The sequence below is a fragment of the Serinus canaria genome, chromosome 14 (assembly GCF_022539315.1).
Source record: "Serinus canaria isolate serCan28SL12 chromosome 14, serCan2020, whole genome shotgun sequence".
Lineage (NCBI taxonomy): Eukaryota > Metazoa > Chordata > Aves > Passeriformes > Fringillidae > Serinus > Serinus canaria.
In genome coordinates, this window is record NC_066328.1 from 1,857,905 (window position 1) to 1,882,399 (window position 24,495).

General features: G+C 48.4%; 1 protein-coding gene across 2 annotated transcripts in view; it reads right to left on the bottom strand.

Annotated features, from left to right (window-relative positions):
• The window catches only part of XPO6 (exportin 6), a 63,270-nt gene that overhangs the window by 22,442 nt on the left and 16,333 nt on the right, over positions 1-24,495 (bottom strand). For both annotated transcript variants that reach the window (XM_050980028.1, XM_050980027.1), the window contains exons 3-10: positions 23,019-23,131; positions 20,032-20,229; positions 17,003-17,162; positions 15,336-15,413; positions 7,982-8,435; positions 4,610-4,736; positions 3,465-3,574; positions 1,098-1,206 (exon numbers count right to left, since the gene is read on the bottom strand). In XM_050980028.1, coding sequence (XP_050835985.1) covers positions 1,098-1,206; positions 3,465-3,574; positions 4,610-4,736; positions 7,982-8,435; positions 15,336-15,413; positions 17,003-17,162; positions 20,032-20,229; positions 23,019-23,131 — 1,349 coding nt within the window. The remainder of the gene's footprint in view (positions 1-1,097; positions 1,207-3,464; positions 3,575-4,609; positions 4,737-7,981; positions 8,436-15,335; positions 15,414-17,002; positions 17,163-20,031; positions 20,230-23,018; positions 23,132-24,495) is intronic.

A 24,495-nucleotide genomic window follows, 5' to 3' on the forward strand; every position in this document is an offset into this window, starting at 1 on the left:
AATTTAAAGGTGAATTAAACAATTATTTTAACAGTAAAAGCCTCTTTCCATGCTCAGCTACACAGGTGACTGAGAAAGAAGCTGTCTGTCACCATCATAGCTCAAACCTGCCATTAATAGGAGAAGGGGAAAATGGAATAACAAACACACACAGCAACCTAAACAACAGAATCAACAGCACCCTGTCCTCACTTCATTTTGTCCTTAAATAATGAACCAAAACCCTTTTCAAGTTTTATACCAAAAGTTTGAAGCTTTGCAAGTATCATTATTTGCCACCCTGTTTTGGAAGCACAAGGACAACTTCATCAGGACTGCTCTAGATAATTTATACCCTTATTTGTGACATTATTATCACCATGGAAAGGCATCCAAATACCAACATGGTCTTTACAGGGGTATGACAGCTAATTATCCAGATGACACAAGTGTCAAATTAATCCAGAAAATAATTTACTTTGCTTATGAAATGGTGCTGTTATCAAGCTCAGAGGCTGTGATGTGACCAGCCCTCAACACCCCAGAATTTAAAAACCTGTCTGATGCCATTTGTGATAAAATTCTCTCTGTTCCTTCACCTACCCTCTTGTGACAGCTAACCTGCCCTCCCAGGGCCCTGGCCCCACCCACTTTGGCCACCACTCCACTTTCACATTTATCAGCTTCAAGGTGATTTTTATCAATACCACTTAGGAGGAATAAGCTTAAACACAAGCCCCAACAAGACACAGCTTCAAGCTTTTGCTTCAGAGATGTTTTAGCATTTCAATTCCCAAGTGACCAGCAAATTAATTCCAAACTAATTAAACACTTTAAATTCCAAAGGTGTCTAGACATGGACATCTAACACCTCTGACAATCAGAACACAAGGATCTACATTTTCCCCCCAATAAGAACCAAGTTAAACCCAAAGGTTACATCTCCAGTGTGACTTTTGGTAAAAAGCATCTGAAGCTGTTTTACAGCTCAAACCCCACAGAAAAAGGAGGGGAGAAGCTGTTGTTTAGCCCATACTCCAGAGTGCAAGCTCTGGAAAAGCCACTCCAGGTGGCAGCAGTGCAGGGGCTCACAGGTGGCCCTGTCCTGTCCAGCTTACATCATCATCCAGGGTCTCGTCATCCAGCTCCTCCAGCTGTGCCTGGTTATACCTGAACTGGATCCGGTTCAGCACCTCTGTCAGCAACAGAACCAAGGCATCTTCGTACCTGCAGCCACCAGGGAGACACACACAGAGCTGGTAAAACCCTTCCAGCAAGGGAAATCTGGAAATCTGAAACAGGACAGTTACACCAAGCAGCTCCTGGGATTCAAGGTATCAGCTCATTTCAGGTCACAAGTAGCTGTAAGGAAACAGCCTTGGCAAAACCCAACATCCCTCTGCCTCTGGAAGGGAAAGGGAGGATTGTCAGCAGCAGAAACAGCCCCAGAGTTCAAAACAGGAAAAGCAGGAGCAGCTTGCCAGGAACAAGACCAGGTGTCCACAAAGAGGAGGCACCAAGAGCCTCTTGCAGCCTGGGCTGTCCTCAGCAGCCACTGCTGCTCTGCTCTGGGCACTGAATGAGGAACAGAAAAACCAGAGCAGTTGTTGCTGCCTTGAGCCTCTCTGTGCTGCTGTCTCCTTCCCCACACTGAAATTCAGGCCCTTCTCCCCTGAAACAAAGGCAGCCCCTTTTCTGCTTGCACTGTAACATGTCACTGAAATGTCCCTGCACCTCTGGGAGCCAGGGAGCTGGGACAGAGCACACCAGAGAGCCAACAGAAATAATGCCAAGCTCAAATCCAGCAGAGCACACAACCACTCCTGGTGCCACAACACAAAACTTCAGGGATTTCAAGCAAGGTTAGTCTGAGTTTTCCTTGAAAAACCTCCTTCTCAAAACATCTGGGGTCTCATTAAAAAAATCCTGGGTTTTTTTTCTAGGGTAAATCAGGTTGGAAAAACAGGCCTTAAAAAAAGAGTAACAGACGCAGAGCATGACGCAAGCCAAGTGTCAGATGTGACAGTCAGCTGTGCCACCAGCCAGGCAGCTGCAAGCTCTGGGCAAGGTGGTGTAACCTTGCATTTGGCAACTTCTACAGTGGTGAAAGTGGCACTGTGTACAAAATGCAAAGTTTCTGAAGCACAGAACAGGAAATGTCCTCAGTGGCCCTGTGGTGTCACCACTCCCAGACTGCCCAGCTCAGGGTTCCCACAGGCTCAGGGTGTGCAGGGACATGGAGATGTCAGAGCTGCCACTGAGGACAGACAGCACAGCCCCAAGCACTCCCAAGCTTTATTTAGGATTTTGTAGTCTGACAGACGCAGAGACAGCTTTTTGTTACCATTTTCTCCATCACAAGCTGGGTGACACCAAGACAACATGCACGACATGCACAGTAGGCAGGTACAGGAGCAAGTCATGAAGTTCGAACCCAAAATCTACTTCTTGAGAAATTCAAACCCCACATTTCCCATGCTGAAAGGAGGAGCTGTCTGCTCTACAGCAGTTCCACTTTTCTTGTGGTTATGATGCCAGGCTGGCTTTACAAAACCAACTGCTGCTATTCAGGGTGCTCAAGGGAAAGAATCTTCTTTCTGCACTCAGCAGAACTAAATTTGGCACAAACCATGGTGCTTTTAAACCTCAAAAACCCAAACAACTCACCAGGATATTCACCAGATTTTTAAAGTGGCAGCAAAGAGACTCTTCTCAAAGAAAACCCACCCCTTTCAGGGTCAGCATCTGCCAAGGAAGAGCTGCCAAGCACTGCTGTAACTAATACACACAGTAGTAAGCAAGTGCAACTTTTGAGTTCCAGTCTCATCTGTATTTCTCAGAAACACATCCTCTATTTAAAGAGGAAATTTGAAATCCTAATTAAATAAAATTTGTTTCCTAATTCATTAATTAGTTGTATGAGCTGTGTGAACACTAAGTAAGTAACTTATGTTGTAGTTTCCTCCTCTAATTTGTGCTAAAATGTGCTCCAGTTCTATTTTAGACTACAAAGCTTCCTTCCCTGCCTGCAAGGTTCACACACAACATATGCAAGTGCCAGTTTGTCTACCCAAACCTGCTCAGCCTGAGTTCTTCTGAATGAGTGTGAAACACTGAGGTTTATGCTTTTTATACTTCATGATTTTAGAAAAAGAAAGGACTCAACCACACAGGAGGCTGCTGTAAGCAGTAGCTTATTTCTCACAGCTCTTCCATGGTGATCACAAAGTCTCCTTGCTGCTGGAGGAAAAAATCCTTCCCTGGGAGGGTGGGCAGGCCCTGGCACAGGGTGCCCAGAGCAGCTGTGGCTGCCCCTGGATCCCTGGAAGTGCCCAAGGCCAGGCTGGATGGGGTTTGGAGCAGCCTGGGACAGTGGGAGGTGTCCCTGCCATGGCAGGGGTGGAATGGGATGGGTTTTAAGGTCCCTCACCCCAGCCCATGCCATGATTCCAGGCTGTGCCACCCTGGCAGCCCCCAGCCCTCACCTGTTGAGCACTGCTTCCTTGTCTGCCAGGCGACTTTTGATTTTGCTGGTCAGATAGTCCAAAAAGAGTGTCCAGATGTCCAAGCAAGAAAAGTAACCTTCATGTGTAGGCTGAAAGACACAAAAATTCCCAATGAGTACCACAAGCTATGGCAAGATGAATTTCACAGAGTGAAAACAGGAGTAAACATCCACTTCAATCCATGGGAAGAGCTTCCTGGCTTACTGAAACTGTTCTAGGATGTCACTGGAGAGATTCAGAGCTGTCCAAAGATGAACAAGAGCTTTTGTACAAGGGCAGAAACCCAGGAATTACAAGGCTGGCCTCAGTGCTAACCCATCTCATGGCTGGCTACACCAGTTTCCAGCACTCCACTGCCTGAAGGGGCTCTAGGAGAGCTGGAGAGGGACTGGGGACAAGGGATGGAGGGACAGGACACAGGGAATGGCTCCCAGTGCCAGAGGGCAGGGCTGGATGGGATATTGGGAATTGGGAATTGTTCCCTGGCAGGGTGGGCAGGCCCTGGCACAGGGTGCCCAGAGCAGCTGGGGCTGCCCCTGGATCCCTGGCAGTGCCCAAGGCCAGGCTGGTCAGGGCTTGGAGCAGCCTGGGACAGTGGGAGGTGTCCCTGCCCATGGCAGGGGTGGCACTGGATGGGTTTTAAGGTCCTTTCCAACACAAATCATTCCATGATTCTGTGATATTATGAAGCTGTTTCCTTGTCATTGTTACGGTATAAATGGGGCTGAGTTGCACTGACAGCTTCTACAGCAAGGTAAAACCAACCTAAGGCCACAGGGCTTGGGGGGTTTAACACAAAAACCAAAAGCCACAGATTGAGGACAAAGAACAAAATCCCCAAACACAAACCAAGCAAGTCTGAGAGATTTTCCACACATTGTCCATTCCAAGGACTAAAAAAAAATTAAAGCAGAAGCAAAGTTAAACATCAGACAAGTTGTTGCTGCAGGGTGACCATCTGTGACCTCTAATTCCAAGAGCACATGCAGCCATCTCTAAATCCCCAGCACCACTGGGGAGTGCTGTAAGACCAGTTAAATTCCCTTTTTTTGGGTTAGCTGGGGCAAACAAGCTGGTCCTGGACAACAGAACAGATTGGGGAAAATGAGGATGTGGGGCTGTACCTGATGAAAAGTGTATTTGAACAACAGGGCCAGGAATTCAACCACGGGGAACTGGGAGTAGGATTCGATCCTTCGCAGGTGGACGCTCACAAAGAGCCGGAGGAAATCTGTGAACTTCTCAATGTAGCTACAAGGGAAAGGAGAAAGCACTGAGAAAAACAGCCAAGGTGCCCCAAGGGCAAGCAACTGCATTGAAATAGTGGGAAAAGCCACTCAAAATCTTCTAATTAAAGCAAAGTTGCAATTAACCATCAGGAGAACAATTAAATATAAAGCCCTGCAACAATTACCTACAGGATGGGCAACCTTCACTCCATTAACACCTGAAACAGCAGAAAAGACAATCTAGTCAAAAGCAACTTTAATATTCAGATAAATATTGAGTTCAACCAGGCCTGCAAATGAACACAACCCCCTCCACCCTGCAGAAATGATTTGATAGCAAAGGTCATTGTGCTGATGGAGACAGGATTAGTGAAATGAACTGTACCCTAAGGAATTCAGCTGGAAGCAGGAAGTTAATGCAGGAATCAGCAACACAGGGGTTACATTTACAGGAGGGGGTGGGAGACCCAGGGAGCTGAGAGCTGGAAAGGAAAATTCCTCCTGTAGTGGAGATCAGCCATCCAAGAGTTTCTGAGCTGAGCCCAGGCTTGGGCCTGAACTGGGAAATGAAAGAGAAATCTTCCTGTAAAGCATGGGGCTCCTCAGGGAATGTACAAAGTGTAGTTCCCAAAAGGAGTCTGCCACCAAATCTTCAGGGAATGCAGCAATGGCACCACCTCAGTGCAGCAGGGAGAGCTCTTGGGGGGAAAATGGCAAAGCCCCCAGTGGGGTGATCTTTTACTGGGGAACAAACACAGCCTGTACAGCACAAGCTTCAGCTCCAGATCCAGCAGTGCAGCAAGGGTTAAACACTCCACAGCCCCAGGAGGGATGGCAGCACCACACACAGGCAGTGCCAGCCTTCCCTCATGCCCAGAGCTCTGAAATGCACGAGACTACTTTAAGTTTGTACTCTAAATTAAAAATTGGCCTCAGCAGAGTTTCAGACAGGCATGAGCAGCCTGGTTTTACTCTACAGCCTGCTCTGCACTGCTGCAAACTCTGGGGATTTGGGTTTTTGTTTTTTTTGGGAATCCCCACTCTTTTTAATAAGAACTCCCTCACAACAAGCAGCACTGCCAGATGACAGAGCTGCAGCACTGGGGGTGAGCCTTCAAAACCACACACTGCTTTGAACATGCAAAAAAGATGAAGTTCCTTCTTTATTTGGCACTGCCTACTTGACAGGAGATCACTAAGCACACCTGAGCACAGATCAAACACTTCAAAAATCAAAGCCATGGGGGAAAAAATGTAAAAAAAAGAAGTTCAGACTCAAACACCTCCATCCTTCTAATTTTTATTTTCTAAACAGGCTCTGACCTGAGACCAGTGAAATTCTTCCTTGGCCCCCAGCCCCCTTCTCCAATCACTGAGCCATTGCCTGGATCTTTACCAGCCACTTCCCATCTTTTGGGATCTTCAAAGTCAAACACAAATGAAGCAAAAGGCAATCTCTCAACTTACTCTTTCCTGGACTTCCCAAAATGTTCAGACTGATTTTTAACAGAACCAAAATAACCAGGAGCACAAGAGGAAGGCAAGGAAGGACTCCAGGGCCTGCAGGTTCTGAGCACACCCCTCTGCTGAAGCGGATTTCTTTAGTGCCCCTTTCCTTCAGGATTTTGTTAGTCCAAGCCAGGATGACACTTCCATGCACTAAGTCCTTCAATTTTGGACACAAAAAGTACAGCTGTGCCCTTAAGTGACAACAGGAAAATCCTCATGGCCTTTTCCACAGAGCAGACAAGGAGAAAAGAAAGCTCTATTCCCCCAGAGCCAGCTGGACTTTTGCAGTCCCCAGAACCTCTTGGTTCCATCCCCATTTCAGAGCTCAGCACTGCATACAAGGGTTCTCCCAGCTCCACACGCCAGCAGTCCCTGTGGATAACAGGTCTAAGGAATGGCATGGAATGGCAGCACCACCTCTGCCCAGGCCAGCACAGCTCCACACGCTCCACTGAAGGCTGGCCCCAAAGAAAGAACAGTTAAACAGGGGATTGTGGGTGTCCAGGAGAGCCTTTCTGAAATCCAAAGGGGAACTCCTGGCTCTCTGTGCCTTGCAGGCAAAGATGTCCCATTCCCACATGTCTCATTTCTAGGCACAGAGTGACACAAGTCGGAGCTAGCAAAAAATGAGCAGCAGAATTCCCCGTGAGTCTGGACTTACCCCCCCCAAAGTTATGCTTTTATCTAAGGATACTGAAAAGGAGAATTCTGAAGCAGAAATGTGCAAGTCCTCTCTACAAATGGACCCACAGATTTTTTCCTAAATGATTTTTTCTCCTGAGTGGAAATTTACTCCCAGCCTTGCGTACCCATAGTAAGATACTCAGCACTTTCACACAGTTACAACCTCTCTGCCACTGCCAGCAGCCCTGTGACAAGAGGCAGCACCAAGGCACCACCCTGCCAACATCCAGCCTTAGCCACTCAACACAACAGCAGGAGGAGTCTCACTTTGTCCCCTACAAGTAGGAATATCCGACATAAAAAAGTGGAGCTGTCCCAGAGAACAAAAGGTGGCAGCAACACCCTGGAAAAGAATACACAGCTTCCCAAGGTGCTTTTGCTTCCCTGCTGCCTCCAGCTAAGCTTGTGGAGGGCAGAACTGCAGCCAGCACTCATGATGCAGATAAGCCTTAGTTCTAAGTTCTAGTTCTAAGTTCTTAGTTCTAAACCTCAGGTTTTAGCTTTTTTTTTTTTTTTTTCGATTTTATGTTGCTTTGGTGTGGGGGTCTGAGTTTCATATAAAGGGATAGTGGAGCCATTGACCACTGAACAGAGTTCCCCAAGCTGTGTTTGGTGCTGTTTAAAAATAAATTTTAAAAGCAAAAATAAAGAAGAATCAGAAATGGCCACAGCTCAGTGAAGGGTAGGAAGCATCTGCTGTTTTCTCCCAGGTCATGACTCACAGGATGTGTCCCCACTCTGTGTGCTTTGGGCAGAGTGGCAGATACTGACCAGAGGGGACACAGGGGACACTGCAGCACCTTTACCTCACTGAGCCTCTTCTGTGCTCTGTGACAACAGCTTCAGCTCTGGTGCCACCTCAGACCTGCAGTCAAACAGCAACGAACAGGGACAGGGGAGGGAAGGGACAGCGAGGGACACAAACCTAGGCCAGCAGCTCCCTGAGCACCCAGCCTTTACCTGGGCACACCCACCTCTGTGCCCGGCTGAAAGGCTGTCAGACACAGCATGCAGGACCCCAAACCCAACCCCCCAGCCCTTCGGAGGCAGCACGAGGCCCTGGGCCAGTCTTACCTCTCATCCAGCTCCTCGAGGCGGCTCTTCACCGTGTGCGCGTTGTTCTCCCTGGTGATCTTCTGCAGGAGGTAGAAGGTCTGCTGGAACATGCGCAGCAGGTACTCCTCGAACTCCATGGGCACGCAGTTCTTGGACATGAGCTCGTTGATGCAGGCCATGGCCAGCACACCCAGGCGGCCCCGCTCCTGGCCCAGCAGCGCGCTCTGGCTGCTGCCGTTCACCGAGGACATCTTACGGGTGCGCGTGTCGCAGCCGAAGCGCGCAAAGTGGAAGATGGTGGTGAGCAGGGACGGGGTGATGCTCGTGGACAAAGGGATCCAGCTGAAGAGGTGGGCCAGGCACTCCAGTGCCAGGGAGCAGATGTATTCGCTGTCTGTGTCCAGGATGGGGATGGGTTGGTTCAGCAGTTTGGCCGCACTGGGGCTCTGCAAGAGGCTACTCAAGAGGTCACCTGGGGGAGAGAGGGGCACAGTAAAAGCAGGTGACCCCTGAGGCAGGAGATGGTTGAGATCTGACTCTAAGGCTTTGGAATGCTGAATGCTCTACAAGCTGGGGACAGTGTGGCTGGACAGTGTTCAGGCAGAAAGGGACCTGGGGGTGCTGGTTGAGAGGCAGTTGAATATGAGCCAGCAGTGTGCCTTGGTGGCCAAGAAGGCCAAGGGCTCCTGGCCTGCTTTAGGAATGGTGTGGCCAGCAGGAGCAGGGAGCTCATTCTGCCCCTGTACCTGTCACTGGTGAGGCCACACCTCGAGTGCTGTGTCCAGTTCTGGCCCCTCAGTTTGGGAAGGACGTTGAGAGGCTTGAGCACATCCAGAGGGGGCAACGAGGCTGTTGAGGGGCTGGGAACACAAACCCTGTGAGGAACGTTTGAAGGAGCTGGGGCTGTTTAGCCTGGAGAAAAGGAGGCTCAGAGGTGCCCTTATTGCTCTCTAAAACTCCCTGAAGGGAGGTTGCAGACAGGTGGGGTTGGTCTCTGACAGAGCCAGAGAACACAGTCTCCAGCCACGGCAGGGAAGGTACAGGTTGGATATTAGGAAGAAACTTTTCACCAAAAGAATAATAAAGGACTGGAATGCTCTTCCCAGGGAGGTGGTAGAATCACCATCTCTGGATGTGTTTAAAAAAAGACTGGACATGGCACTGGGTGCTAGAGTCTGGTTGAGGTGTTAGGGCACAGGTTGGACTCAGTGATCTTAGAGGTCTCTTCCAACCTCATTATTCTGGGATTCTGTGATATTATATTACATTCTATTATACTATAACTACACTAGATCATACTTCTAACTACTGAAAAACTGGTGGCTGTCTGCTGACAGTCCCACCACACACACGTGGATCTAACAGGTCAATGAATCCAAACACCAGCACAGATCCAATCAAGCAATCCCTTCACATAAACAACCTTCCAACACATTCCACATGTTTAAAGCCACAGGAGCAGCAGCAAATGAGAGAAGAATTGTTTTGATCATTCTTTTCTCTGCTTCTCTCACAGCTTCTCTCTGTTCAGAGAGCATATGAATAGCAAAGAGGGGTGTCAGCATGAACCCCCAGCTGCCCAGCCCAGGGTAGGGCCAGGAGCTGGACTCTGAGCATTCTTGTGGATCCCTTCCAACTCAGCACATCCTGTGACTCAGTGGGTTATTTGGCTGAGAGGAATTGGTGCTTTCTGTTTGGGAATTAGCCTCACACAGCCCCTCTGGCCTCACCAGGCAGGGCTCTCATGGTACTTCAGGAAATGCAAAGCCATGGGGTGCATTTTAGGAATTTATTATGAAATTCTATCCCCTCCAAGGCTGAGCATCCTTGATATAAGCTTGGCACATCCCTGTTACACTGAACATCACAGAGGCTTCTCCTGGCCTGTGACACTTGTGGCAATGTCCCCAAAAAGCTCACTCAGGGCAGCACCTCTTCCCAGGGACCAAATGCCATGGCAGGCAGAGATCACAGCCCCTAGCCTCCCAACCACATGACAAAGGCTTCCCAAGAAAGGTGGAGTCTGAAAAATTTGACACAGCCTCAGGATTTGTCTTCCATGACTTCTTCCAGCCTCCAACTGAAGCCACAGAAAGTTAACATTTGCAATATCTCGTGACAGAGTTCCACAGCTTCACCACGAAGCTGCTTTGTTTGGGGTATGCCAGCTGCTAGTTTCACTTTCTACCCAAACAGGAAACAGAAATAATCCCTGCTTTCACTTTCTTTGTGTCAGTAGGCTTCTAACACAGCTCCTGCCCAATTTCTTTGACAGAAAGAATATTTTGCTTCTGTTGTCACTTACAGGGAAGCCACTCAAACTCCTCTATCACCTTTAGGGCCCTTCTACAAAGCCTTCACTGCTCCTCTGCCCCTACTGATCCTGAAAGAGCAGAACTGCAGCCACCACTCAGGGTGCAGGTGAGCCTCAGCTCTAATACCTCAGGTTTTAGCTGGTTTTTTTTGTTTTTTTTTTTTTTTTTAATTTTATTTCGTGCTGCTTTGGGGTGTGTGGGTTATGGTTTCATATTAGGGGATGGTGAGCTCTCTTCAGAGTAGGGAGACACAATAATTCCTTCTCTAGCTGGGGAGCAAGGACAAATGATCCAAATCTCAGGCCCAAGAGCACAAACAATGTGGGCTGGAGAGAGAAAAACAAGGATGGGACTGCATGGGCTGGGGCTGTAATTGGACAATTAGCTCTAATATGCTAATGGACCAAAACTTACAAAAATGTGAGATCTTGTGACCAAGCCCTCTTTTGCTTCCATCCTGGAGCCATCCAGGCACAGCCAGGGCTGTGGCTCTGGTACTGCCAGGGTGTGGCCTTTGAAGGCTCTTCTAATAAATATCCTCTTTATTCCCCTTAACTGGGTTTAGCCTCTGTTCCAGCTGCTTAAGGCATCAGTTCCAGAGAGCAGCACAGCAGGGAATTCCTCCTGAGTGCTGCTGCTGTGAGTTCTCTGCAGAATGATGTGGAGAAGCTCTGAAGTTAATCCTGCCTAGCCCAGGGAGAACTCCCCCCTCACAGCAAGGGGACCACGTGCACTCACCTTTCATGTGCCACCTCTAACCAAGCCACCAACAACCCAGACACTCCCTTAGCCCTCATGGCCTCTGCTTCCTCAAAAGCCTTTGGAACCCAAGGGCCAGCCCCAGCCAGGCTGCCTTTCCCACAGATGCTGCCCACAACCTCCACGCTTTCACCTTCCCCAAGTTGTTCAACACACTTCTCTTCCTTGAGTACTTCATCTTTAATAACCTTTTCATCCTTAAAAATCTGGCACTTGCTGTGCTACGGAATCTGAAGTTCTTAGAGAATCTGAGTGATTTTTTATGGAAGTGAAACATCCTGACACCAGCAGTGCCAAAATAACAGCTATGATTTACTGAGCTACTTCCAATGTACACAAGAGCCTGAGTGATGAACACATCCCTCCTTAGTCCTCATTTTTCAGCAAGATTGATGTCTCACATCACTAAATTCATAATTCCCTCAAAGCCTTATCATTGCTTCTTTTTCCTGTGCTCCACAAACTGAAGGCATCACATGGCTCTGGCTGAGCAAGATAACCTGCCCTTCAGTCTCAGCACTGAACCCCCTGTGGGTTCAGCTGTGTTCAGCTGGACACATCTGTACAGCTCATATTGTGCTTTTACAGACCCCCAGAAGCTCAACCAGGCCAAGTGCTCCAGAGCTGGGGCAATCCCAAACACAAATCCAGGCTGGGAAGGGAACAGACTGAGAGCAGCCCTGGGGGATTTGGGGTGTTGGAGGATGAGAGCTGGACCTGCCCTGGCTGTGAGGACCCAGAACCCCCCTGGGCTGGGCTGAGCCCCATTGTGGGCAGCAGCAGGGGGGGATTCTGCCCCCTCAGCTGAGACCCCACCTGCAGAGCTGCCCCAGCCCTGGGGCCAACAGCAGCAGGACCTGGAGCTGCTGGAGAGAGTCCAGGGGAGCCCATGGAAATGCCCCAAGGGCTGGAGCCCCTCTGGAGCCAGGCTGGCAGAGCTAGGACTGCTCACCTGGAGAGGAGAAGGCTCCAGGGACACCTCAGTGCCCAAGCCAAGGCCTAAAGGGGGTCCAGGAGAGCTGGAGAGGGACTGGGGACAAGGGATGGAGGGACAGGACACAGGGAACTGCCAGAGGGCAGGGCTGGATGGGATAGTGGGAATTAGGAATTGTTCCCTGCAGGGTGGGCAGGCCCTGGCACAGGGTGCCCAGAGCAGCTGTGGCTGCCCCTGGATCCCTGGCAGTGCCCAAGGCCAGGCTGGGCAGGGCTTGGAGCACCTGGGACAGTGGGAGGTGTCCCTGCCCATGGCTGGGCATGATCTTTAAGGTTCCTTCCAACCCCAACTACTGTTACTCTTTCAAACATTCAGTCCAGCCAACTCCACAAAAATCAATGAGAATTAAAGATTCTCATCTTTTAATCCATCCACAGCAGAAACTCTCAGTTACACTCCTGTAACTCACAGCAGCTGGTTCAAGTGCTTTGCACACAGTTAAATTTTCAGTGTCTTTGCAAACAGGTGACAAATTCACAGCATCAGCTACATCCATGCCAAAGCAGAAAACTCCCAGTGACTGCCTCTGCAGCAGGAGAGCAGCCCCAAATGCTCCTGCTACTCATTTGTTTGCCACAGGTGAGGGAATATTCCCGAGGAAGGGATTCATCAGGAAATGTGCTATAAATCATGCAAAGACAACATTTGGAGGCTGAGACTCTTGCTGAGTAAATCCTACACCATGGCAATAACTCAAATGTTGTCCAGCTTGGGACATGATCAGAGTTGCTTTGCTTAAGTGATATGAGAAATGAATTTAATGTTGTCTTCAAGTGCTATTTAAAACCCATGCAAGACTTGCAAGTAACCATTTCACTCCACTTCCCTGTGCAAATGAAAAATAGGAAGCAGAGGTTTTCCAAGTTCCTAAAGAGAGCTGGGCTCTGATGGAAGATATTAAACATTTATGGGGACTCAGGAGCTTGTTCTGCCTCTTGGAACACCTTCAATCTCACCTGAATGGAAAGAGTAAAGGGTGGTGGCCTCACTTAGGCAATGAAAACATTCAAGAGTCACCACTACAAAGGAATTGAGTCTCAGGGAACACAAAATGAGCAAGCAGTGGATCAGAGCGATGCACCTGGTGTTCCTTTTGGAAGGGGTGGAATCATCATCTCAAAGTGTCCAAAAGCCAGGTGGATGTGGCACTTGGGGACATGGTTTAGTGGTGGCTCTGGCAGTGCTGGTTAGTGGTTGGACTCAGTCTTAGAGTCTTTTCCAGCCTTAGTGATTCTGTGACTTCAAGAAGTGGAAGTACAACCAATTTTAACATGGACACAGCAAAGACACAGCACAGAAAAATAAAACTGAGAGAGCTTCACACAAACAAGTTTGCACATGCAAAATGAAACTCCTAAAGGCACTGCTTGTGTGGTCCTGGTTCTTAGCAATTATCCTGAAAAAACACTGTGTGAAAAGTTTGTTTGTTTTCCCTGAGAGGGGAGAAAGGAAAAGGCAAGCACAGAAGTGCAGCTGACTTCCAGTTTGGGAAATCTGATCCCAGGTCACGAGCTGAGCACACAGGTGGATGAAAGCTGCCTCAGCAAAGCCCCAGGGGACTGAGGGACATCTCCAACAGGCTTCCATGACAGCCAGCCCAGAATTTGTTCCACCAGTGCCTTCCCCCAGCACCATTCTTAACAATTGACTCCAGAAGCTTTGATCTTTTCTGTAAATATTTCCCATCCAAACTCTTCCCAGCTACAGCAAAATCCACTCTCCCCCTGCCAACCCAAAGGAATATTTCTTCCCATTAAAGTTTGTGGTTTGTATATAAATATAGAAGTGTCTTAAGCTGCTCTACAGGAAAGGAGCACTCAAAATGCTGCTCAAACTCCAATGTGAAAGGTTTAGCACTAAGCAAAACACTGCCAACAGCTTATCAGAGGCAGCAGGCTGGAGCTGCCTGCTGCAATCTGGCCACAAGGAAGTGATCTGCAGCTCCCAGGGAGCTGCTCAAGGTCCCAGGGACAAGGAAATGTGTGCCAAGGACAAGGACACAAAAAATTGACCTCCATTTCAGAGGTAACTAAGAGGTAGAGATGTCAATGGCTTAACATCAGATAAGCACTCACACAGAAATTTAACAGGAATAGATAGGAAACAACTTCCACAATCACAGAACAGTTTGGGTTGGAAGGGACCTTAAAACCCATCCAGTGCCACCCCTGCCATGGGCAGGGACACCTCCCACTGTCCCAGGCTGCTCCAAGCCCCATCCAGCCTGGCCTTGGACTTCCAGGGCTGGAGCAGCCACAGCTTCTCTGGGCACCCTGTTCCATTTCATAGAGACTTGGCTACCTTCATTTTCCTTTTTCACAGGTAGAATTCAGTTTTGCTTCACTGGCTTTGATGTGCCACCAGCTGGAATTCAGGGAATGTCAACAGCTGGAATTCGGGGGACAATGCCAACCTCCTGCAAGGCAACAGGCTTGGGGCAGGGGCATCTGGCCTGGACCAGCACTGGGGTGGCAGCAGGACCAGGGCAGGGACTCAGGGACTGTCCCCTGTGCTGGCACTGCTGAGACACCTCCACTCCTGCATCCAGTTCTGGGCTACTCCCAACACTGAGGGGCTGGAGGGGGTTCAGGGAAGGGAACAGAACTGGGAAGGGGCTGGAACACCAGGAGCAGCTGAGGGACCTGGAAAGGGGCTCAGCCTGGAGAAAAGGAGGCTCAGGGGGAACCTGTGGCTCTGCACAACACCTGACAGGAGGGGACAGCCAGGGGGGTCAGGCTCTGCTCCCAGGGAACAGGGACAGGACAAGGGGAAACAGCCCCAAGCTGTGCCAAGGCAGGGTCAGGTTGGATATTGGGAGAATTCCTTCATGGAAAGGGTGGTCAGGCCCTGGCACAGCTGCCCAGGGCAGTGGGGGGTCACCATCCCTGAGAGGATTTAAAAGCCTCCATATGTGGGCACTCGGGGACATGTTTAGTGGTGGGCTTGGCAGTGCTGGACTAACAGCTGGACTTGATGACTTTAGAGGGCTTTTCCACCCTTAACAATTCCATGCTTTTAACTCACTGTCATTAGAGCATTTCACACTGAAACTTCAGGTAGGTTTCTGCCATCTGAGGACAACAAGCAGCTCTGTGGGCACATTTTAAGGACATTTGCAGTGGGGTGTCCCCACAGAGCAATTTGTTTCTTTGTGTAGGGTTTTTCTTTCCAATCAGGAATTTGTTGCCCTGTGAAAAGCTCTGGGAAAGGGTTATTAGGACAGGTTAGACAGTAAAGGAAGGAATCTGTGCCTGGTACTGCAGGTTTAGGTACATGGAAATCCCATCTTGTAGCTTTTCCTTACCACTTTCTCCTGAGGTTGGGGACGGTGGTGGAGTGGCAGCAGTAGCACTGTGCTTATCCCAGATGCTCTCCAAAATACCTGGCCAAAGAGAGAACTTTCAGAAGTGCCTTCTCAAAGACACACTGATCCAACAAACACAGCACAGACTGCAGGAGAACTCTGGCAGAAACAGCTTGAGTGTTTTGGGAGGGACAGAAACACTCCATAACAGCTTTGGGCACACTAAGAGCAGACAATCCCCATCCCTCTCCATGGAGGGAGCTCAGCTGCTCTGCTGCATGAATCGGTTCATACTAAGTTGACCCAAGTGCTGCAGGGCAGAGCTGAGTCCTCACAGGGCAGCAGCAGCCACTGCACCACCCCCATTGTGCTCCACAGACCCCCAGTGCCAGAACCCAAGACATTCCTGTGACTGCTTGACTGCCCTGCAGGACTCGAGACCCTGGCACGGAGTCAAAAACACCTGTGCCTTGGATTTTAGCCATGGAAACAATTCCCAACTTTGTGTGAAAAGTCATAAGCCACAAGAGTTGGAGAAAAATGTTAGTGAATTTATCACAAAGTGAAAATGTAGAATTTTAGAGTTTTTAGAATGAGAGTTCAAAAAACAAGATTTAAAAATGTAAACATGTTCTGTCTTTATCCTTCTTTTTCTTAGCCTCCATCTTCTGCTGTAATAGTAAACTTTTAAATTTAGAGTAAAAACAAACTAACATAAGTGAGAAGTATTAGAAAATTATTGTAATTAATGTACATGTAGTTTTTAGTACAAAAAGATAACACTGCCCTGAGGGCAGTCAGTGTGCCATGAATGGGCTAAACAGATCTCAACAAGTCAAAAAAAGACAATGCATTAAATAAGAGCAAAAAAACAACCCTAAGAATGAGAACCAAAAAATTCTGTCTTCTTCAGTCTTGAAATTGAAAAAAAGAGACTTTGTGGCACCTCCAAGTCATGTCAACACCAAAGACCTCGTCACCCCAGGAGTGGCAGCCCAGCTGTGGGTGCTGAGGGGACAGCCAGCTCAGTGGCACAAGGTGTGGCAATGTCCTGATGCTTTTATCCCAAATTGTCTGTTCTGTTTATGCTGAATAGTAAGTTTCACACCTTTGTTCCAGAAAGTGAAGAAAAAAAAGAAGCAGCATGCAGTTTGTTTTCAGACACTGCACTTGCTCCTCCACATCCCTGCTCCTGCCCTGTGCTGTCTGTGGACAAAGAGACAGCAGGACAGAGCTCTCCTTTGCTTTAGTTAGTTTCAAGTAACTAAATGACTGTAAGGGTTTTTTTTCCCTTTTATTCAAACCTGTTTAAACCTACTCTGGACTGAACATCCAGAAGAGCACTGGCAGCTAGCACCAGGCCAGGCCTGGGCCGTGGCATTTCCAGCACCAGAAAGACTGATAAGAAACTGAATAAGCCAAGCTGCAACGCAGGGAAGGGGCCTTCTGACTTTGTCATCTCTTTTAGAGCAGCAAAGAATTTCATTGTTTAATATTGTTTAACTTTTATTGTTTAATAAATAAGATTTTTTTCCACTTTTCTCCAAAAAAGTATTTTCTCCCGAACCGGCTGAAAGAAGAAGCCAATGAAATCTGCTTTCCTAGAGGAGGCCCTTGAAAAGTTCTCTCCCCAATGTGCCCTGGAGCAGGACAAACACAGCATGTACCTGTGAGGAGCCCCAGCACTGTCTGCACCTGCTCCAGGAGCAGCTTGCGCAGCTCTTCCTTGCGGGCCACGCTCAGGTCCTCGCGGGGACATGCCAGCTCCTCCGACGTGGTTTTCAGCATGATCAGCCCCAGGGGAGTGGTCACAGGAGACTGGATCAGCTGAGGAGCACAGGAGAGCAGCGTGATGACAACAGGCACTGACAGACAGGGATTAGCAACACTACTCCCAGGTTACAACAGCTTCACTGCTGAGGGCACTCCAGCTCCCACAGACACGTTCGACTTCCCCAGACTGAATCTCTGATGTCGCAACAGCTCGAGCCCCGTGGGAGTCCTTGGGTTTCAGGAGAGCTTTCATAATGTCATTGCACACATTCTGTGTCCCAGCAGTCACAGAACAGCCTGTCCCTTCGTCCTGCTGCATCCCCTGCCCTGCACCACCTCAGCACAGCAGCTCACACCTCACAGCCCAGCAGGGTCCCCAAAAATCCCCCCCTTCCCACACAGCCCAAAGGCTGCAGCCAGGAGCAGATGCCACCTGAGGGATCTGACCTCCCCTTGCACCTGCTCTGGATCTCAAACTGAAAACTGCATTTCCCCCTGTGGCATTCACAGTCTCTGTAAAAATTCCTTCACCCAGGGTTTTTCTCCTAGGAAGCTGAAAGGCAGCAAGAGAGGCCTCAGAGAAAAGGAAAACAATTCTAATCTCATCTGCTTCTCCTGTGTTGTGCTCCTCTAGGATGTGTTTGGAGATTGTTTACCCACAGGGGATTGCCTGATTGGACTCTGGTGTGAGTTGTTTGACTCTCTGGCCAGTTAGGGCCAAGCTGTGTTGGGACTCTGGAAAGAGTTACAAGTTTTCAATTATCTTTATAGAATCCAGTAAGTATCCTTTAGCACAGTATAATATTCTTTCATATAAAACAGTACAATAAAATAATAAATTAACCTTCTGAGAACATGGAGTCAGATGCATCATTCCTGCCTTCAAAAGGGCACCTTGCTGCAATATCCCCCAAAGAGAATAACTTCTGCCCTGTGCTGGAACAGGACTGACAAAGAGCTGACTTGTGCCTTCATCAGCCACGGGGTTATTAAAGACTTCTTCAAGTGGGACAAAGTTTTGTTTCCAGCCGAAGGACAGCTCTGCTCTCCACTGCTGCCCAGACACATCCAAAGTGATTTATGCACTGCTCCCTCTGGGAGGAAAAAGTCCAAAGCCACTTGCAGTTGCTACAAGTAATCCTTGAAGCCATAATCCTGCAGTACAGGCTGACTTTGCTCCTGATCCACTGACCCTTCAAAGGAGAGCCAGGCTGAGCTAACACTGCTACAAACACAGAGTTTGGTGAAATATTTGGGGAGAAAACAGCACAAGTAAGAGCTCTTCATCTTGGCTTTTGAAAAAGAAGCCCCAGACACAGGAGTAGATGGCAAAGAACTCAGTGAAACACCCAACTTGCTGGTAAATTGTGAAGGGACTGAAAATCATCTCTCGGGATATTTTCTGACAAAGCCAGGGAGTTTTAGCAATTCCAGGCACTGGTACCTCCGTCAGGCTAAACAAATTTTAAACCTCTAAGGAAGGAGTACTTTATGTAGAATTACTGGCTCATCACAATACAATAGCCCAATTTACCTTTCTTCTCCACCCCTCCAGTGGTTCAGTAAAAGGTTTAGAGACTACTCAGAGTACTGGGATACAATTTAATGCTGAAGAACAAAGAACATGCTGCAAATGATCTCAGAAAAAAAGTCCTGAGACAGGGCTCATCTGCAATTCTAACAGCAAATCATTCTGCCCCTTGCTACTCTGCCTTCTGTCAAGGCCCTGGAATTCAGCATTACTGGTTTTCTTCCACTTTCTCTGAACATTTTAGGAATGTGTCTGCCACATAAATTAATTTATGGAAGCATTTCCCTCCACTGCTGAGCTCACAAGGAGAAGCTTAAGGGAAAAGAGATTCCTCAAGTGAGCTCTGCAATGCCTTAAGATAACCCCAGAGTGCTAGAAGGGCCAGGAGAGCTCAGGCTGCCTTTCAGTTCACATCCAGGTGAAATGAGAGGCAAAATCCACATGGAGAAGGTTCTCTCCAAGTATTTCTAGTCAAACTGACAGCTGAGGCCAAACCTGCAGCATGTCCACTCCAGAAGAGTGAGAAGTGATTACACCAGCCAGTGATGAGCTCTGCAGCCAAGACAGGCTTTTTTTTTAATTTTGCAATTAATACTAGATCCATTTGCCTTAACAAATAAACTCCTGCCACTCAAGGACTTGGATTTCAGTCACTGCCTGGTGGCTTGGCCATGGGCTTTGCTGCATTCAAATCATGTAATTATGTCAGCAGAAAAAGCCTGTGCAGCACTTCAGTTTACATTCAGCCTCTTTAAGCCAATTAGGAACAATTTGAAGGGAACTGAAGACAAAATAATCCAACAAAAAGAGGTTTGCAGCAGCCTGGTGATGCTCCTGCAGCAGCCTGACTCAGGATTCCCTGTAAGGCTGCTGAGTGGCACCAACATTGCAGCTAATGACATGGATTCAGTCAGGATTCCCACTTCACAGAGGAGCCTTCCTGCAGGAGCCCTCCTGAGCATCCCAACAACATCCCATTAGTGACCTTATTGGTGAGGTAGCAGAGATTTTGGGGTGCCTTTGGCTGTTGGGTGAAAAATCTGCACCAGCCCCATTGAGAAACTGCCCTTTCAGAATCAGTAATTTTACTGACTTCTGTTTTGTTTAAAGAACAACACATACTCCTTGTATTTTCAAGACCTAGCCCATAATATTTAAAATTCAAAGTGAATACTTGTGGCACAGTATTGTTCCTTCCCCAAAACACTTTTAGCACTGCAGAGAAATGTAACATGGAAAAAGTTGAGAGTTACAACAAAATTAAAAAGGAATTTGCAAAGCAACATCTACCATCTGATCTTCATCAAGTAGGGGTTTCTTTACCCCTACTCAAGGAAACAAAAAGTTGTTTCTAAGGGAAAAGCTGGCTCCATGCATGGGCAGCGCTCTCACCTGCAGGATGTTGGTGAAGAAGTCGTGGTAGAACATGGGCCAGTCCTGGCGGCCAATGTCCACGATGACTTTGCAGAGCTTGTTCCTGATGAAGTAAGGCAGAGTTTTGTGGTGGGCCAGCAGCAGCTTGGGCAGGCAGCTCCTGATCTCCATCTTGTCCTGGGATGGCACCCCTAGCCACATCTTATTGATCAGGTTCTGCAAAAGCAATGGACACCCCAAATGAGCTCTTCTTGGACATGAGAGAAACGCTGACAGAATCTGGAATCTCAGACTGGTTTGGGTGGGAAGGGACCTTAAAAATCATCCTGCTCCCACCCCTGCCATGGCAGGGACACTTCCCACTGTCCCAGGTGCTCCAAGCCCTGCCCAGCCTGGCCTTGGGCACTGCCAGGGATCCAGGGGCAGCCACAGCTGCTCTGGGCACCCTGTGCCAGGGCCTGCCCACCCTCCCAGGGAACAATTCCTAATTCCCACTATCCCATCCAGCTCTGCCCTCTGGCAGTGGGAGCCATTCCCTGTGTCCTGTCCCTCCATCCCTTGTCCCCAGTCCCTCTCCAGCTCTCCTGGAGCCTCTTTAGGCCCTGGCAGGGGCTCTGAGGTGTCCCTGGAGCCTTCTCCTCTCCAAAGCTGAACAACATAAAGCAGGGACAGAGCATCTGGCAGAGCTGCTGCACTCATGGCCCAGGACTGGCAGTGCCACAATGGAGCTGAAGTTACTGGTTTAACTGGTTTTGGGTTAAGCAGAGCTATAGTGGCAGGCACAGAACCATTTCCTTTTAACCCTGGGCACTAAGGGTTTCCCCTCTAAAGGGGGGAGCACAGCCTTGGATGAAGCAGGAAAAGAAAATCAGAAGGAGGTTTGGTTTTCCAGGCCGCTGATGCCACCCAGGTCCCCTGAAGCTGAGCTGGGAGGTCACTGGAGCAGCAGTGACAAGGCACCACTGCACAGAAAGCTTTCACTCCACTTCGAGCCAGACAAAATCCAAAGGAGAGCAGAGTTACAAATTGCTTCCCTGCCCTGATCCCATTTAGGGCTCTGGAGCATTGGAGCTGAATCTCCTGGGATAACCCAGAGAGGAGGCTGAAGGTCTGTGCCCATCTGCAGCACTCAGCCTGCAGAAAGAGAATGCTGGAGATCACAAACACAGCCTGGAAGAAACCTCAAATATCCAAAACTAGAAGATGATGTATGGTCAAAGGAGATGCAATCCTCAGCAGGATGCACTGCACACAGACACCAGCTCCCAGTGCAGAGCTACACAGGGATATTTATACAGAAATTCCTCAAAGAAGTTGTTTTGGTGTTTCCTAGCAGAGAAAATCCACAAGTACTGCTTGAAAACAATGGCCCAACCAGCTGAGGGTTCCTTGGTGCAAGTCCAGAATCCAAATAAAACCAGAAGATGTTTCAGCTTTAACACCCATCCTTTCATGCCCACTGTATTCTATCCTGCTCCTCCCCCTGCCAGAAATGCTTTTGGGAAGATGTTTTCATTCCCAAAAAGCAGGAGGTGAAAATTCATTTGGAAGGGGGTCAGGAGGAGTTTTATTCCAAATCCACTGCCTTCCTAAGCAGTTTGGGAGTCCTTGGGCAGTTTTGGGAATGACCCTTGTGTTCACCCCCTTGACTGATCCAGTAGCCGAGGACAGCTGGGGAAGCTGCACTCTGGGACAGACCTTCGCTCTGAGAACCAGTTACTGTCCAGCCCTGCACCAGTTAATTTTGGGAATTCAAGCTCCTCCATGGAGAGATCGTCATCTCCCAGCTGGGCTGGGCACTCCTGTCCCTCCCTCTGCACTTGCACTGTGATTTCTTTCTTCTGGGCACAATTAGGTTTTTCAATGCTTTTTCCCCCTCCAGGGAAGGAGAGGCTCAGCAACCAAACTCAATAAAATATCCTGATCTGTAGGATCCACAAAGGATGATCCCAAGGACCACTGAATCCACCTCCTGATCCTGTACTTGTTCTGCTTCTCAGGAAAATCAGTGGGACATCATCCCCTGAGCAGGAATAATTCCCATGGCACTTGCCATGATCACCCCTTTTTGAGGGGAAGGTAAAGCAGATTCCATTTGCAGATGGGCTCCAGACTCCCTCTGCAATCCTTACTAAGTAAAATGAATATTTAGGAGAGGAAATCAACAATGATGTGGATAACTTGTAAAAACAACACAACTTTAAGAGCAGGGTTTTTATCTAAACACGTATTTTATCTAAAAAGTGGCCCAATGCAGAGGCTGTAAACCCCTCTGATTCAGGGGCACAGTTTAGAGTGCCCACCCAGCTAAGGACATGACAGAGGCCACAAATGTCCCAGACTGAGGAGTGACATTGACCAAACCCCAGGACATCCTCAGGGACAGACACTGCACTAGCACTGAGAAATCAGTGACACACCAGTGCTGTCCACAGAACACCTTTGGTTATTCCAGAGGACACAGAGATCAATATCAAGCCTTTTAACCCAAATTTTCTTCTTTTATCACTAGATGACGAGTGGGATGTGGCTGTCTAAGAGAGACCTCACCTCTCCAGCCAGCACAAGTTTGCAGGACGTAGTTCTAGAGCAGCGACCACAACTACAAAATGTCAGAAAAATAAAAGCAGGTTTGCCTTCCCTCTCAGCACTCAAAGCCTGCAGGAGCCAGGAGCAGGTAATCACCCCCATATTTCTGATCATAAAAACAGCATAAAAGCAATAACACCCTTAAAAGCATCGTGCAGAAACTCAAGCAGCCTCTGAAACTGGAGGTAATTTGTGCTTAGAGATGCCAGGAAATGAATTCTTCAATTTGTGTACAAAGATTCATATTCTCCCACTCCGAGCCTGCCATTAAGCAACCTCTCTGGCAGAGAGCAATAAAAGCATCCTTCATCACTGTACTTACCAGGGATGCCATTTCAGACAAACATCTCCCCCCAAAAAATCGATTGCCAGCTAAAACTGCACCAGGCAGAGCAGTGGAGGAGCTGAGGCCTCACCTCAAACACTGTCAGGCTGTACATCATCACATAATCATTCCTTGTGCTGGACAGGAAGTACAGGCAGAATCTCCAGGCTCCTATCTGCTGGGCAAAGTTGTTTAAAAGCTCTTCTGCAAAAAACATAAAAGTACATAAATTACTTGAAAATGCATTTCAGTTTTAATTTGACTTTGATGTAAAATATTCCATTAAAGTTCTTTAGCTGTAAACAAAGCCATAACAATGTATAGTGATAGCACAGCAACTGAGCAGGGAAGAGACCCTGTGTTCAGGGAATGACTCAACCTGGAGGAGGGCAAAAAATATAATAAAATCACATTCTACAGTGTTTAAGGCAATGTAACCACAGGCTTTAATGAAAACAAAACTGATGTGTCATTTTCGAATCAGTTTTGACATAAATAACTGCAGCAGATAAGAGGTGAATATTAAAACAAATCACACAGCAATTGTATTATGAGCACTGTTATTTTATCTGTAAAAGCCAAATGTTGAATTTCAGGTCATTGTGAGAGAGTAGGAGCACTTCAGATCAGTGTTCTAAACCGACCTTCTTTTAATGCAACTCCAGGAGCTGCTGACTTGGTGAAGTTTGGGAGGTCAGAAACCTCCCTGAATGCTCAGGGAGGATTTGGTCATCTCTCATGAGGTGACAATGTGACAAAGAGAAAAGCCACAAGGGCTGCTTTACAGGCTAAGCAAGTTTAAGGCTTAATTAATTGTTTTCTTTCCTGCAATTTAAGCAGGAAAATGAGGGATACCTTTTCCACAGCAGGAGATCACCATCAGAAAAAACACAACAAAAAACTTGTGCTATTTATTTTACAGGATTTCTGGGGCAAGCCTTTCATGCTGATCGCACTTCTGACCAGAGATGGAAACAGAACAACCCCAGAATGGTTTGGGTGGGAAGGACCCTAAAGTTTATCCCATCCCACCCCTGCCATGGGCAGGGACACCTCCCACTCTCCCAGGCTGCTCCAAGCCCTGTCCAGCCTGGCCTTGGGCACTGCCAGGGATCCAGGGGCAGCCACAGCTGCTCTGGGCACCCTGTGCCAGGGCCTGCCCACCCTGCCAGGGAACAATTCCTAATTCCCACTATCCCATCCAGCCCTGCCCTCTGGCAGTTCCCTGTGTCCTGTCCCTCCATCCCTTGTCCCCAGTCCCTCTCCAGCTCTCCTGGAGCTCCTTTGGGCCCTGGCAGGGGCTCTGAGGTGTCCCTGGAGCCTTCTCCTCTCCAGGTGAGCACCCCCAGCTCTGCCAGCCTGGCTCCAGAGGGGTTCCAGCCCTCAGAGCATCCCAGTGCCTGTTTGGGAATAGAGGGAATCTGCCTCTTTACAACCACCAGCAGCTCCCCCAGAGCACCTGGCAGGATCTGCTGCCTTTCAGGACTTATTTAAAACCCCATCCAAAGGGAATTGCTGTTATTCCTGCTTGTCACTCCACGAGAACTGGGACAGCCTTGCTTTGCATT